Source organism: Sceloporus occidentalis, unplaced genomic scaffold (assembly GCF_023333645.1).
Source record: "Sceloporus occidentalis isolate IW3139 unplaced genomic scaffold, rSceOcc1.0.p SCAF_14, whole genome shotgun sequence".
Classification (NCBI taxonomy): Eukaryota; Metazoa; Chordata; class Lepidosauria; order Squamata; family Phrynosomatidae; genus Sceloporus; species Sceloporus occidentalis.
Genome location: NW_028316994.1, coordinates 5,076,387 through 5,092,778, shown reverse-complemented (window position 1 = coordinate 5,092,778; position 16,392 = coordinate 5,076,387). Strand labels below are relative to the sequence as shown.

At 42.4% G+C, this 16,392-nt stretch overlaps 1 protein-coding gene across 2 annotated transcripts in view; it reads right to left on the bottom strand.

Annotated features, from left to right (window-relative positions):
• The window catches only part of HSD17B14 (hydroxysteroid 17-beta dehydrogenase 14), a 21,869-nt gene extending 5,477 nt beyond the window's left edge, over nucleotides 1–16,392 (bottom strand). For both annotated transcript variants that reach the window (XM_089481011.1, XM_089481009.1), the window contains exons 1-9: nucleotides 16,236–16,392; nucleotides 13,623–13,667; nucleotides 11,009–11,109; nucleotides 10,394–10,460; nucleotides 6,520–6,611; nucleotides 5,141–5,245; nucleotides 4,606–4,673; nucleotides 2,002–2,098; nucleotides 1,304–1,510 (exon numbers count right to left, since the gene is read on the bottom strand). In XM_089481011.1, coding sequence (XP_089337137.1) covers nucleotides 1,346–1,510; nucleotides 2,002–2,098; nucleotides 4,606–4,673; nucleotides 5,141–5,245; nucleotides 6,520–6,611; nucleotides 10,394–10,460; nucleotides 11,009–11,109; nucleotides 13,623–13,667; nucleotides 16,236–16,323 — 828 coding nt within the window. In that variant the 5' untranslated portion in view covers nucleotides 16,324–16,392 and the 3' untranslated portion in view covers nucleotides 1,304–1,345. The remainder of the gene's footprint in view (nucleotides 1–1,303; nucleotides 1,511–2,001; nucleotides 2,099–4,605; nucleotides 4,674–5,140; nucleotides 5,246–6,519; nucleotides 6,612–10,393; nucleotides 10,461–11,008; nucleotides 11,110–13,622; nucleotides 13,668–16,235) is intronic.

Genomic DNA, 16,392 nt, shown 5'->3' with positions numbered 1-16,392 from the left:
TGACAACTCTTGTCATCCCTAGCCAGCATGACCACTACTCAAGGACAACAGGAGTTGTAGTTGAACAAGATTTGAAGACCCAAGTTTGGTTATGGCTAATTCAATGTGTCACTGGTGACAAGGAGACCCAAATTCACCTGCTCACCCAAGACCTGATGATCCTGCACTAACCTAACTCAAAGGATGTTGTGAAGATAAAAGTAGAGAGGAACCAGCAACATATGCCAACCTAAGTTTTTTATAGAAATGTTAGAATTAAAATATAAATAATTTTTGTTGGACATTAGAGTCAAGACCTGAGCAGGTCCTCTGATAATAGGGTGACTTGAAGGACTGTCATTCATAGGATCTCCAAGCTGAAGTTGACTTGATGACAGTTAACAAGCGTCAAGCACAGAAAACTTAAGGCAACCTGTTTATCCAGTGAGTTGATACTTTCATGGTCACTGATCAGAAGGTGAAAGTTAAACATTTCCTTTTAACAAATCTTTTTTTAAAAATGTTCTGTGTCAACATCCAGTTCACCTTGACCATAAGTGTAGGAAAAACAGGTCCCTGACATTATCAAGGGCTTAACTGGAGATAGGGCTTAAGCTGCAGAACCTGTTTTCAATGGTCTCTAAAGACCATTAAAGACAGGGCTGCCACCTTTTTGCCTGGCAAAGTACCTGTGCCTATATTTCCATGACTGGCAACATTTTGAACCAGAATACTTTTTCCCTGTATGGCAATGCAGGAACTAGGGAAACTTCGCCTGTAGCCTTTCTGCTTGCTACTCAACTGTTACCAACAGAGCTATGGTTCTTCAGAACTCATGGTTCTTCAGAAAATATTGAATTACATTTCCCATCACCCCAGTTAGCCTGATTAAGTGAATGATGGGAGTAGCATTTCATCTAGATAATCAAAGGTTTTTTAGCCCTGTCTTATAAGGTAATGCAGATATTGGAAAAGCTGTACCTGTTGTTATTCTGTCTGTGACACAGTTGTCAAAAACAGATAAGAGTGTCTAGAGTAAAGCATCTTCTTTAACTCTGCAGCATATTAAAATTTATTATGGCTATGAAGTTCCCCAGGATTGTTTACTGAAGGTATGGGAGTGGCCCTCCAGATGTTGTTGGACTGCAATTCCCAACGGTCTCTCCCTTGCTGCAGGGAATCAGAGTCCAACAAACATATGGAAGGTTGCATGAATTCCACCTCTACTTTACTGTGTGGGCTGCACAGATGAATGCAAGTGCCTGTTGTGAGGTACTCCTCTGCCCGGATGGAAATCAGTCCCAAACAGTTTTTCCCACCCCACCTTATTGCAGCCACTGCAGTCCTCTTATTCTGGTGGACTCCACTAGTTTTTAATGTCACAACTGGTAGCAGGTTGTCTCTTCTGCCCATAGTCAAGCTCAGCTCCACCACTGAGTACAAGGTCCATTCCAGTGCAAAAAGTAGCATCTGCAGCAAGGTATAGAGCAGCCGCTGCACACTCTGCGGGCGTCCCCAGTCGTCCCAGAAGCTATGGACATAAAAGAAAAGAAAGAGAGTGATGCAAATCAGTACTCTATGCTTATCTCATGAATTTACACACACATCTCTATTCCATTTTAGGTTGTTGTTGTTTTACCCAAGTCTTTGTTTTCAATTAAAATAAACAACACCCAGAAAGTTTCAAATCCCTAAGGCTGTAAGATAAGCTTTTGAGGTCTCAGAGGCTAGAAGCACAGCTTCAAAAGGATTTCCAATGCTTGTATTCAGATGCCATCCAAAGCACCTTTGCCATTCAAATGAAAACAGAAGAAACATCTATTCAAAAATAGCTAAGATATGCAAACTAATTAAAAGTTGCATATTATGCACAGATTGTAGAATCTACATTGTCCTCATGCATGCAGAATTTTTGTGGTATTTTTAGTGGTTGTATACACACTCCTCCTCACTAGTTCCCTGTACAAACTAAAACCCATATTGTCCTATAGTACCAGGCCTGTTCTCCCATAATACACTTGCCTGAGCATCTTTGCCTTCTTGGATCGCTTCCTCTGTATTTCCTGACTCATTTGCAAGCCTTTGCCACATTGGAGTCCAGATATTGCCAGGTGAGATGCTAAAATTCAAATTATTTGGATTTTTGTTTTTAAAGCCAAGAAAACAGATTTGGAGGAGGCATCAAAGAAAAATAAGCAAATCTATTCCCATATGATGAATTAATTTTGAGTAAAGTTGTCTTTTTTGTTATTTTTAGAAGCACAACACACACATAGAATTGTTACATATGTTACCTGTTAAAATTCATGCACACAGAAATCCCGCGTGATTCATGCACACAGAAATCCGATGCATATTTTCTTGAAATACCTTGGATTTGCTGCCAAAATGAAACTCGGTTTGGATGCATTTGGCTCTCCAGATATTTCAGTTTTCTACCACTGGCCATGCTGCCTGTGGGTTCTTGGATTTGAAGCTGAAAACATTTGGTGAGCCAAAATATTCCAACTGCTGAAGTAAGCTACACACCAGCAATGCCATTTCTTGAAACTTGTCATGGAAATTATGATTGCGGTTTTCAGTTTTTGTGAGTTTTCTTCAAGTAGAAAATGAGGGTTTCAAATTTTCCAATTTTGGTGGACTCAACTCTGGGCAAGAAGATAGGGCAGTGAGCAAACCTTCAGCACACCTACTGAAGCACTAGCTTGATATAATTTGTATGGATTGATTGATTTCTTGCTGCAACTTGCAAAGATTCTCCAGGAGGGTCTATCTATTTACTTACGTAGCTTCCTCCTTCCCTCTCAGTCCTTGTTTTTGCTCTGCATCTATCTTCTGGCTAGAATCAGGGAAACTGGATTAAGTGCTCCTTATTCAATCTCCTTAACTAAGTGGGAACAAATAATCCATTCATTTCAGCTTGATCATTTCACGTTAGTCCTTTTAGCTATCTTAATTTCCAAAAAGGAAAATATGTTCCCCAATCCATTTCTCTCTCTCTCTCTCTCTGTGTGTGTGTGTGTGTGTATGTGTGTGTTTCAACGACAGCTATGAACAATTGTGGTTGATACTTAATGCAGAAATCCTTATTGACATCACTGGGTCTGTTCCTAGGTCTCATATTTTGGCCCAGAAACATCAGGTCTTCGGATAATGCTGAACTGGCAGCGAACCATAACAAAGATCTGAGCTATATCATAACTGGACTACTGCAACAAATTCTATATAGTGTAGACTTCAAAACATGTCTGGCAAATTCAACTGATCCATAATGTGGTAACCAACTGCTGAACTATAACTGGGAGCATGCAGTTTCCCAGAAAGAATAGCAGTGGAAATCTGCTTTCAGGTGCAAAGTGCTGGTGATAATATTTATAGTATTTAAAGATTTAGAATCCGACTATCAAAAGTAGTGCCTTCTCCAGGATCAATCTCCCTGCTTTCTAAAATCTTTAGCAGAAGGTTCATCTTAGACCAGGACAAAGCCCCAGCAAGTTACTTTTTGGACTACAATTCCCTGAATCCCCTACCTGATGGAATTCAGTATTTTGGGAGCTGCAGTATAAACAAGTAACAAAATGGCTAATTTCATGGGTGCTTCTTTCTTTTCTGCTGATGTTCTTAGTTTTGCCATTTGTCTCTCAGTTCTTTGTTTAACTCAGACCTAACCCAACCCAGCACCTTCCAGATATGTTGAACTATAAATTCTATCCTCCCCACTGAACATGGATGTTGTCAGTAGTCTGACACATATAATAAAGTGCACTCAGTTGAGGAAGGCCAGTTTAGTTATGTTTTCACTAGGAAGAGCAAAAACAGGAATATTGATTGGAAGGCTAGTGTCTATGTCCATTAGCATTCACACAAGCAGGCTAACACATAAACAGGTTACTGCTGTCTGGTGATTTGGAATTCAATTACAGCACAATCCTATACATGTGTATTGAGAACTTAGTGCTGCTAGGTCCAGTGGGACTTACCTCTAGCTATGTGTCCATAAAATTGCAGTGTTCACAGATGCTTTAGAGCAGGACATGCAACAGCAAGTGGGCCCAGGGGACAAATTTCTGCCCTAGGAGCTTTTGTGATTCTGCAAAGACTATCAAAAATCCTCCTTCCCAAAAAGAAAAAAACAACAACAGAAGTTCACTTCTGGCTTTAAAAACAGGAGGACGTAATGTTAAACAGTGCAAAAGCTCATTGCAAGTTATTTAAAAGGTGAATGTCTGCTTCTGGAGGTTTCCAGGAAGGGTAATTTTTTCCTTGGGGGAGAATAATAAGGACAGTCTTGGGTGACCCGAAGACTGTAAAAACAGATTTGTGGGCTATATCTGCCCTCAGAGCTATTTGGGGACAGTAGTTTTCAACCTTCAATCTTCCTGATGTTTGGAACTACAAATCCCACAAACATCAACTCACATGGACAATAGAAATAGACACAGAGAGATGAAGAACAAAAGGTGTGAACTACTGCTTTAGGGACAAGTAACATTGTCTTAGTACATTTCAAGGAAAAGAAAAAGGATACACCTGTTTTGCATTCTCAAAAGATTATTGATCACAGAAACACTGTCTGTTAACCTAGTACTGTTGATAGCCCTCTATTAACAACAGCAATAGCCTTACCTGTTGACTCGGACATCATATTTGCTCTCGTCGATGGCTATAGCTTTTGTCATTGCAGTAACAGCACCCTACAAGTTGAAGGGTTTATTTTATTACACTTGTATTTGAAATATTTCTATATCGCCTTTTAAGGCAGAACCTCTTATGAAGCAGTTCATTGGGCAAAACACTGAAACAGTAAAATATAAAATAGAGCTAATTAAAACTAACATAAAATATTTAACAATATAGCCATATTAGTCTGGTTTAGTATGCACAGGGATCTTGTAGTATCTTTGAGATTAACTGAGAGAAAGAAAGAAGTTGGTAGCATAAGCAAAGCTTTCTTTCTCTGGGTTGGTCTCAACACTACTACAAGATCCCTTTGCATAAAACGTTTAAAATAGCCACATCACTATTTTAAAAATTGCAGTATAAAAGAAAGATCTACATTCAATTCAAAGCTGGTTAAAAACCATTTGGCCCATTTAAAAACAGTCAAGAAGGAAATAAAGAATATATCCCAGGAGGTCAGGTATCCATTGCTCCAGACTACCTTGGTTGTGACATAAGTCACAGCGTCCTTTTGTCCCATAAAACCGACAAGGCTGGAGATGTTAATGATGTTCCCTTTTGTTTTCCGGAGGTGAGGCAAAGAGTACTGTGAGAAGAGAAATGAAGAGAAACTGAGATAGAAGAAGAATATATCAACATTTGAAGCAGGTTCATCTGTAGCTCTACCAGCCCTATTATTAGGCAGAGTGAGGTTTGGGGTGTCATGCTCTTCTATTTATTTCACAGATGTTAGTTATTCGCTTTGTATTTTGTGGGGAGGTGATTGCAGGGAGATGCCTGTAGGTGCCCAGATGACTTGGTTCTCTTTGGCTACTATACACCTTTAAATGGATGTGTAGGAGAGGTTCTATTTGCTGCAACCCTACAGAAAAGGGAAATGACTTGAGCTGGCCCTCTAGCTGAGTATTTCTACTTTGACTGGCAACTGCTCACCAAGACCGTCCTTATTACCAGCCTTAGATGCACAGGTTAACAGAACCAACCAGGTATTAAACCTGGAACCATTGCCTGCAAAGCATGAGCTCAGAAAAGCTGCTTTGGGTTTTTTAAAGTACAGTGCTATTATGGTTGCATCCTATGGAATCCTGGGATTTGCAGTGTAGGGAAAGGCATTTAGATTTCTCAGCCAGAAAGCTCTACTGTCTCAGCAGGCTACAAACTACAGGATGGAACCATTGCAGTTAGAGTGGAATAATGGTGCTATAATTGTGTAGTATGAATGGCCCCATGGGCAGTGATCATATTGGCTGAGAGATTCTAGGCACTGTCATCCAAAAAAGTAACTCCTCATGCTAACCATGCTGCAGAAAATTGATATCTACTCATAAATTTCCTACACCAAGTTTTATACCAGAACATTTCATTTCCCATCCCATCCTCTGCCTTACATCTCGAGAGGAAGCCAATATACAGTGTAGAAAAGGGTATGTTTTTGGACTACAAATCTTAAGAATCCCCCCAGCCAGCATGCCCAATGGCTGTGCTTATGAGGGATTCTATAAACTGTGGCCCATCTGACCCCTGCAGCGTTACTACTGGTAGTTGTGCCTTCCCCAGTCTGGTGACTTCTTGATATGCTGGGCAACAATTCCCATCTTCCTCACCTGTCCAGGTGATGGCAACTGTAGACCTGTCCAACACATCTAGCTTGATTAAGGATGGATGAAAGAAAGAAATTACACTGGATGTTGGAGTGCAATTCTGAAAATTCCTTTCCATTGGCTATGCTGGCTAAGGGCTGCTGGAAGGTGCAGTCCACAAACTCCTGGATAGCTACATGGCTCCCATCACTAAGCTAGAGGGATCAAAGGCCTAATGTGGTATAAAGCAGCTTCCTGTCAATTTCATGGTATCACTTACCTTGGCCATTAAGAAACCGCTAACAACATTGAGGTCCAGGAGGCTATGGAATTCTTCTGCAGTCACATCATCTATTTTTTGGTAAGGAGGATCTGTTTGTGGATGGATTTAAGAAGGGAGACAATTTCATTATTTATTATTATTATTATTAACCTTTATTTATAAAGCGCTGTAAATTTACACAGTGCTGTACATACAATCTTTTTAATTGGACAGTTCCCTGCCCTCAGGCTTACAATCTAAAAAGACATGGCACAAAGGGAGGGGTGGTGGGGAAGGGGCCTCTCTAGTAGGATAATACATATAAAATACATAGCAATACAGGAAATGATTCAATAAAACACAACAAAAGAACATCAAATAGCAAGTGACAATTATGCAATGGCTGGGAATGCTTCTCTGAACAGGATGGTCTTCAGCTCCGTTTTGAAGCTGGTTAAAGAAGTGATGGCTCTTGCTCGCAGGTTCCAGGAGTGAGGGGCAGCGAGTGAAAAGGGGTGAATCCGAGATGGGGCAGAGAAAATCCTGGGCTGGGACAGCAGACATCGACTACCAGAACGGAGGGCCCTAGTGGATCAAGAGAACAGGTTTCAGGTTTGCAAGAGTTCAGAAGTGTAGATAGTTCATCCAAAGAAGCATTTCAGAGACAGAAAAGGAGTGTTGAAGGGTGGACTTAGAAGGAAAGACAAGAAGCTCCGTCTTGGACATGTTGAGCTTCAAACGCCGATGGCGCATCCACTGCGAGACAGCTGTGAGACAAGACGAGACTTGCTGTTCAAGCCTTGGAGAAAGGTCAGGGGTGGAAAGATACAACTGGGTGTCATTGGCGTACAGATGGTAGGAAAAACCAAAAGAGCTAATGAGTTTACCTAAGGACAGTGTGTAGAGAGAAAACAGAAGGGGACCCAGAACATAGCCCTGGGGAACTCCAACAGATAAGGGAACAGGAGAAGAAGTCTGACCACCTGTGACCACTGCAAAAGATATGCCAGACAAATAAGATTGAAACCAGTCGAGAACAGAGTCTGAGAACCCAAGGTCAGAGAGTATGTCAACTAGGAGACAGTGATCAACGGTGTCAAAGGCTGCAGACAGATCAAGAAGGATGAGAACAGAGTAAAGGCCATTAGCCTTGGCCTGTAAAAGGTCATTCGAGATCTTAGTGAGAGCTGTCTCTGTAGAATGCCTTGGGCGGAAGCCAGACTGGAAAGGATCGAGGATGGAATTGGCTTCAAGAAACTCAAGACAGCGCGAATAGACAACCCGTTCCAAAACCTTAGAAAGAAAGGGAAGAAGAGAAATCGGACGATAGCTAGACAGAGAGGAGGGGTCAAGATAAGGTTTTTTCAGAATTGGGGAAATGAGAGCATGTTTGAAGTCCGACGGGAAGGAGCTTGTAGAGAGAGAGAGAGAGAGAGAGAGTGAAGATGTGGAGAAGCGAGGGCAGAAAAGAGGGAGCTAAGGAAATTAGAAGATAATAATTAATAATAATTTGTTTTATTTATATACCGCTATTCCAAAGATCATAGCGGTGAACAGCAAGTAAGCTAATTTGCCCCCAACAGTCTGGGTACTCATTTTAGCTCCCTCCTCGGAAGGATGCAAGCCTGAGTCGAGCTTGGGCCCTTTTGCTGGTCTTGAACTCGCAACCTTGTGGTTTTGAGTGAATGGCTGCAGTAGGAATGCTGAGTAGGAATTGGATCAAGAGAACAGGTTTCAGGTTTGCAAGAGTTCAGAAGTGTAGATAGTTCATCCAAAGAAGCATTTCAGAAGAGGTAAGATCCTTAACAAGTCCCAGGCTATCTGCTTATTTTTATTTTTTGAAAAAAAATTAAAATACTGCATTTAAACCAGGAGTGGGCAACTGGCAGTCCTCTGGTATTGTTACACTGTAACTCCCATTAGTCCCAGCCAGCATAGCCTAAGGAGAGGTTTAAGTCCAATAGCATCTGAAAGATTAAATTATCCTTTGCTCCAAGACAAAAAATGCACATGTAACCAGATCAATTTATGAATAAAACAAAAAAATTGAAGTAAAATCAACTTTGTCAGCCTCATTCATGTGTTTCTGTTCTATCATACATCAGCAGAAACCATAGATAAATCTACAATGACAGTTTAAAACATGGTAATGAACAATTACAGTAACTGAAAACATTATTATTATTATTATTATTATTATTACTACTACTACTACTACTACTGAGCTGGATCCAAATGTAATCATATGTAGAGTACACCCCTCAAAATCAAGAGGACTCTGTTGTTACCATTAACTGATGTCAAATTGGCTTTGACTTACTGTGACCCTATAAACAAGAGATGTTCAAGACCTCTTGTTGCCAATAACTCTGCTCAAGTCTTGCAAGCTCTGAGCTGTGGCTTCTTTGATAGAGTGTATCTACCTGTAGTGTGCAGTCTTCCTCTTTTCCAATTGCCTCCCACTTTACCAAGTATCAACATTTCTAAGGATCTAAGGATTATCTCATGATATATCCAAAGTATAATAGCCTCAGTTTAGTTATTTTAGCTTCTAGTGAGGGTTCACAGGCTTGATTTGCTCTCAGAACCTCTTATGTGCCTTTCTGGTGGTCTATGATAATCATAGATGTCTTCTGCAGCACCACATTCCAGCTATCTTGATTCTCTTCCTTTCAATTTTCTTCACTGCCTGGTTGTCCCAACCATACACAGAAAAAGAAAAAACCATGGCATGGACAATCCTGACATTGGTATGTAACAATATATCTTTATACTTGAGGGATTTATCTAGTTCTTTCATAGCTGCCCTTCCACATAAATCATGACAATAGGACTTAATCATGATTTACTTAAGTCATATCACTTTATTACTCATAAAGATGACCAAATATGCATCTAACCATTTATATTTAGTAAATTTAACGGGTTGCAGTGATTCATATCCTGGTAATTTCTAGGCTGAATTACTGCAGCTTTCCCCAACCTTAAGTCCTCTAGTTGTGTTGGACTGCAACTCTCACAACTGCATGCACTTTATACAAATTTTCACAGTGGCTGAGGGATAATGGGAGTTGCTATTCAACGCACCAGAAGGGGCTCAGATTGATGAAGACTGGAATCCTGAAATAAATTTTAGATAGGGCTGCAACTGAAAATAGTTCAGAAAATGATATGCAGCTGGCTTGGTCTTGAAAGTCCTACATGCATCGCAATCCAAATGCCTTTTGGACAGGTCCTTTTTCCTAAACCTACCCAGCCACTCAAATTGTCAGGAGAGCCTTATCTCCAGATGTCATCATCATCAGAGCCCTGAGCAGGGTGTTGGACTCAATGGCCCATGAAGTCCCTTCCAACTCTCCTATCTGCAAAGGATTTCTGAAGTGTAAGCCCCCAGAGGCAGTGATCTGTCCTCTCATAATTTTATCATTGTTGTGTGCACCTTCCAGTCATTTTCAACTTATGACGACCCTAAGGCAAACCTATGACAGGGTTTTCTTGACAAGATTTGTTCAGAGAGGGGTTGCCTGTGCCTTCCTCTGAGACTGAGAAAGTATTATTTGCCAAGGTCACCTAGCCAAGCAAAGATTCAAACCCTGGTCTCTAGAGTCATAGTCCAATGCTCGTCACCCCACCATGCCGCCTCTCCTTCTAATTTTATATAGCACCATTAATATTGTTGATGCTGTATAAATAAAGAGGGATATGTATACTAATTGTCAAATAAATACTACTGATGGCCTCTTCCTTTTGTGAATACCTAACCTGAAAACTGAATTTCCTCCACAGCTCCTAGACTTGGCCTTTTACACATTAAAAACCCCCACAAAGGCCCCAGATCTAAAACACAAGGCATCCTGATTCTTCTCCCAACCCTTCCCCTGAAGTGACTCACGTCCTCCAGCATTGTTCACCAGGCAGTCAAGACGTCCATAAAGGTCAATGGTCACTGAAACCAGAGTCTGTGGAAAGAGACAGGACATATAAAAGGAGATATTTGAAAAGAGGAGAAGCGTAGCAAGAGATGAAGCCCAATTTCTGTGATTTTACATCTGAAAGCTGCCAGAACAGCTTTCCACAATTTCACACTTTCTAGATATGTTAGACTACAGCTCCCACCATCCCCAGCCAGGGTGAGTAAGTCAGGGATGGTGGAGAGTAACCTAACTCATGCAGAGGGTGCTATGTTGAGGAAGGCCATACTACTAAACTGGGTTATGAGGGTCAAACAAGATGTGGCATCATGCACACAGTTAGCAATCCCCAGAACATGAGGGAGTGTTTTCAGCTATGCTGGGAAATGTTATTTTTCTATACTTCAGCTTCCAGAATCCTTCAAGGAGCATGGTCACTGGAGGATTCTGGGAGTTGTCACGCAAAAACTAACTTTTTCAAGTCCAGCTTTTAAGAATGGGCTCAAGCCTGGGGAAAGCTGGTTTTGGCAGCACTAAAGAAGCCCCCTCAAATCAGCACCCTTCTTCCCTCTAATGTCTGTTTCCTGTCTGCCTACCTGAATGTCTGTTTCATAGCGAACATCGCAGACTTGAAAGTGAGCTTCTCCCGGGGCCCCAGAATCTTCCAGTTCCTTCTGAAGAGCCATCCCTCTTTCCCCTGCAAAGACAGTTGCAGAGTCCATGAGGAGATCTTACGGTTGGACCAGCTCCAGATTCTGAAGTGGCACTGCCAAGCAAGACAGTGGGTCTTGTCCCTGCTTCCTTTCCATTTCTGCCCTCATGGCCAGTTCGTTTTCTCTGGACTGCATCTGTTCAACTGCTCTGAGGGAGAATGCAACATTATGGATGGATGCTGTTATGCTTCCTCACTCCTGCCAATGGATTGTATCCTCAAGGAGGACAGGTGAAGAACACCAAGATTAATCTTAGCATAAAGATATGGGAATCTATGTATATGTGAAAGAGATCCAGAAGTCCTAGTAGACAACAAGTTGAACATAAGCCAATAGTGTGATGCGGTAGCAAAAAAAAGCAAAGCGATTCTAGGGTGCATCAACAGAAGTATAGTGTCTAGATCAAGGGGAGTAATACTGCCACTCTACTCAGCTTTGGTCAGGCCTCACCTGGAATTCTCCATCCAGTTCTGGGCACTACAATACTAGAAGGATGTTGAGAAGCTGGAGCATGTCAGAGGCAGGCAAACAAAGTGGTGATGGGTCTAGAAACCATGTCCTATGAAGAGCACCTTAGGGAGCTGGGTATGTTTAGCCTAGAGAAGAGAAGATTTAAAGGGTGACATGATAGCCCTGTTTAAATATTTGAAGGGATGCCATATTGAGGATGGAGCAAGTTTGTTTTCTGGAGCTCCAGACAATAGTACTCAGAGCAATGGATTCAAACTCCAGGAAAAGAGATTCCACTTCAACATTAGAAGGAACTTCCTGACAGTAAGAGCTGTTTGATAGTGGAACACATTCCCTCAGAGTGTGGCAGTCTCTATCTTTCGGGGGGGGGGGGGGGGTTTAAACAGAGGCTGCACACCCATCTATTGGGGGTGATTTGACTGTGTGTTTCTGTATATCAGGGGTTGGACTGGACGGCCCTTGTGGTCTCTTCCAAATCTATGATTCTATTAAAGAAGTGAGACAACAGGCCAGAAGGCTCCAGAAGGTGACTGTATCTATGATTCTATTAAAGAAGCGAGGCAACAGGCCAGAAGGCTCCAGAAGGTGAATGTAAGAAGTCCATGCAATAGTATGGGCCTTTCCAAGTGTCCACAGATACCCACTCCTGACACCTGCCTTGCAAAAGGAATGAGAGACAAGCCACATCCTAATTTGGGAGACATCTCTCTTACTCACAGTCTTTGTCACATGCATGCAGGCCAGGTGGATCCAACCAATGTTCTACCTGGATTCCTGAGTTTCCCTATCCACCCCAGATTTCAACAATTGATTCCATGGATCTTCTTTAGCTAAGATTAACCAATAGGATGAAGATTTGAAGCTGCACACATTCCATGATATGGTCAAAAACTGGACACAGAGGGAACAGATTCCCACACCTATGCTTTATGCTAAAATTAACCCACATTTCCCACCAAGTTCCCGCCATCTGCAGAACATCTTCCAAGGATGGGATACAAATCATACAGCCTCCAAATGCTGCTTGACTGCAAGACCCAGCAGCCCCAGCCAGCACAGCTACTGGCCAGGAATACTGGGAGTTGCAGTTTAGCAATAAATAGCTAAAGGGCCACATGCTTCCCACTTTTTTCTTAGGGTTTATCCACACTGCACAGTCATAGTAATTTGATACCATTTTAATTACCATAGCTCTGTACTATGTAATGCTGGGACTTGTAGCTTGGTGAGGTATTTAGAATTCTGTGCTAGAGAGTTCTAGTGCTATAGTGTAAAAGAGTTGACTAGAACTCTCTAGCAGAGAATAAGTCTCTTTCCCAACTACAAACCCCAGGATTCGAGAAAAATAGCAGAAAAATACAGGGAAGCAGTTCCACCTAGTGGTGGGAGTAGAGACTGGCTTAGATTGGAACAAGTGAAAAAAGAAAGGCTCAAAATATTATTGTGGTAGACATGAAATGGGCCCGGTTTAAATCCCAGCTCAAGTTTCTAGTCCATGGGACCCCTAAGATTCAGGAGACAACTGAATACAATTTTCAGAGATAAAGGGGAGAGAAAAAAGGCCATTTGAAATGCAGTGTAAAAATTGCTTTTGCAGTAAAGCACGCATGATGGGAATTGGGATACCACTTCTGTCTGATATGTCTCTTCTGGTACAGCAGCAGTTATTCAACCCATACAGCTTTCTCATCCTTCCATCTCTCCCCTTAGCAGCACCTCAAATTGGACCAAAAAATTCACTGATTTTGACTTTCATCTGTCTATATCAAAACTGGAGAACTGATGGTGTTCCAGATGTTCTTGGACTCCAAGTTCTATCAGCCTCCACCAGCATGACCAATGATCAGGAACGATGGGAGCATTTGGGGAAATGCTTCGCAGAAACGTAGATCAGGGACATTCAGGGAGGGATGATTACAGCTCCATGGTGTAGAAAGCACTTTAGATTAACCAGCCTAAGATAGAAACTTTGTGAACAGGTTAGAGAACAGACTCTCTAATAGGGTATGGAGAGAAATCATCTCACCTTCAGATCCTGGTGCACAGAAAACCACTTTGGCTCCTTGGAAAACTGGGAAGGAAAGCAAAGAGGGGAAATGAATGCCAAGCAAAATCTAATGCAACAGATTCAAAATAAAAGAACTTGAATTATACTACCATCAGTTATCTCATCTCAAGACCAACCAGCCTTCCCCAATCTGGGGCTCAGTTGTGCTTGCCCAGATCTCATGTTGGCAAGGAGTGATGGAATCTGCAGACCAACACATCTGCAGAATGCCAGGTTCAGGGAGGATGGGATGGGAATCATGTGGCTGTTAAACTGCACCTCCCAAAATTTCCCACCACTGGCTATGCTGAATAAATAGTTTTTTCTTGCTGACCAATGCCTAAAAATGAAATTAAAATACAAACGAATAACTCCCATCTGTCTAACCACAGCACAGCAGTTTCATTCCAGGCCAGATCAGTTAAACTGGAAAAAATAAAACTGTGACAACACAAAAATGTCTCTTTGGAAACATATACAGTGGTACCCCGGGATACGAATTCACCGCGTTACGAAATTTCCGGGGTACGAAAAAGTTACATTGGAAAAAACTGTTCCGGGTTACGAAAGATTTTTCGGGTTACGAAATTAATTTCGGCGCGTATTCCTCTACCACCATCTATTGCCACACAATGAAAAGAGGGTGGCAAATACTCTGCAGTGGTCAACTTGGTAAAGAAATCCTATCATTTCTAACATACAAATCAGTGGTTTTCAGAATAGGGTTGGTGTGTTAAATATATATATACTGGGCAAGCCACAGAGAGAGCCAGTGTGGCCCAATGGTTCGAGCATGGGGCTATGACTCTGGAGACCAGGGTTCAAATCCTGGCTCAGCCATGGAAACCCACTGGGGGTCCCTGGGCAAGGATGGCAATGGCAAGCCCCTAAGAAGATAGGTTTGCTTATTGTGTTGTTGCTTTGTGTCTTCAAGTCGTTTCTGACTTAGGGCATCTCTACTGCAGGAGTTTCTTGGCAAGTTTCTTCAGAGGGGGGCTACCATTGCCATCCTCTGAGGCTGAGAGAGTGTGACTTGCCCAAGGTCACCCAATGGTTTTCCATGGCTGAGCTGCTAGGGTCGCCATAAGCCAGAAACAGCTTGAAGGCACACAACAACGACAACAGGACACAGGAAGTCAGATACACTCACAACAGAGAAAGTGCAACAGAAGAATAGTCCACAACTTTCTGGTGCTTGCTCCATTTCACTACGCACAAACTATGTGTGGTTCTGGTTAATCTTTGAAAAGAACGGCATTCTGACTCTGCATAAAGTGATTGTATACAAGAAGTAGGTAGGACAAAGCCTACCTAGAATTGCACAACAGTTGACATTTCTAAAAGGTACAAATTTCAGAGGAATGGGCTGTGTTTACCTAGCAACAACATTTTGTGTTCACAGCATGCTCTTCAGCCTCACAGTCAGTGTTCTCCACTATACTTGTTCCTCTATCCACATACAGATCAAACAGGGGAAAGAAATTGTATGGCCCTCCAAATGTCATTGAACTGCAACTCCCAGCAGCCCTAGCCAGCAGAGTAAATTGTGAGGCATGTTAGGAGGGGCAGTTCAACAACAGCTGCAGGACCACATAATTCCCACAGATGTTCATGGATGGGGGATATGTGGATCTCCAGAGGCCAGGGTTCGATTCCCAGCTTGGCCATGAAACCCACTGGGTCACCTTGCGCAAGTCACACGCTCTCAGCCTCAAAGGATGGCAATTACAAACCTCCTCTGAACAAATCTTGCCAAGAAAATCCCATGATAGGCTTGTCTTAGGGTCACCATAAGTCAGAAACAAGTTGAAAACACACAACACAGTGGTGCATAAGTCTCCAAAACCCACTTCCTCTTCTCATCTTTTTTCCTCCCCTTAAAGCAGCGTTCACACTCACAACACAGTTCCTGATTCCAATCTGTAGTTTCTAGCTCAGCACTGAAACATTGTACAATAAAGACAAAATTATTGAAGGGAGAGTCCTCCCTCTTCAAGTCTCAACAAATTTATGATGGAATAACATTTTTGGATGAATGACACATCTGCTGAAGTGGCTTCAAGACGACAAATGATGGCAAGCAGGGTGACTAGATGTCCTCCTTTTCCAGGACTTGCCCTACATTTCAACCTTCCGTCCAGGAGGAATTCCAAAATGCCTTGTCCTACTTTGCAGTTAGGACATCTGGTCACCCTACTGGCAAGACATCAGAGATATGCTCCAGACACTTTTGTCTCTGAGCATGTACAAAGTGCTTTTAGCCAGTTTTTCCTGCCCCAACAAATTAAACTGGGGGACTCCAAGATTTTCAGGCTAGCTTCTCATAGGTTTGTCTCTGAGCATGTATAGAGTGCTTTTAGCCAGCTTTCCCTGCCTCAGCACATCTAGACTGGGGGATATCGACCACCACCCCAGACACTATTGCCTCTGCACATGTACAGAGTGCTTTTAGCCAGCTACTCCTGCCCCACAGCATCTAGACTGGGGGACGCCAAGACTTTCAGGTAGGTTTCCCAAAGGTCTGAAGCCCAGTATTCCCCTCCTCCTTCCCCCAATCCTCTCCCCTTTCCTCCTCCTCCTCCTCCTCCTCACCGAAGGCTCTCAGGATTCCTTCTCCGATCCCCCTGGTGCCCCCTGTCACTATGACCACCTTCCCCGGGTATCGCAGTCCACAAGCCATGACAGCGGTTCTCGCAGCTCTGACCAGTTTCTCCACATCCAGCTGGTTTTCAAACACTCAGCAGCAGCA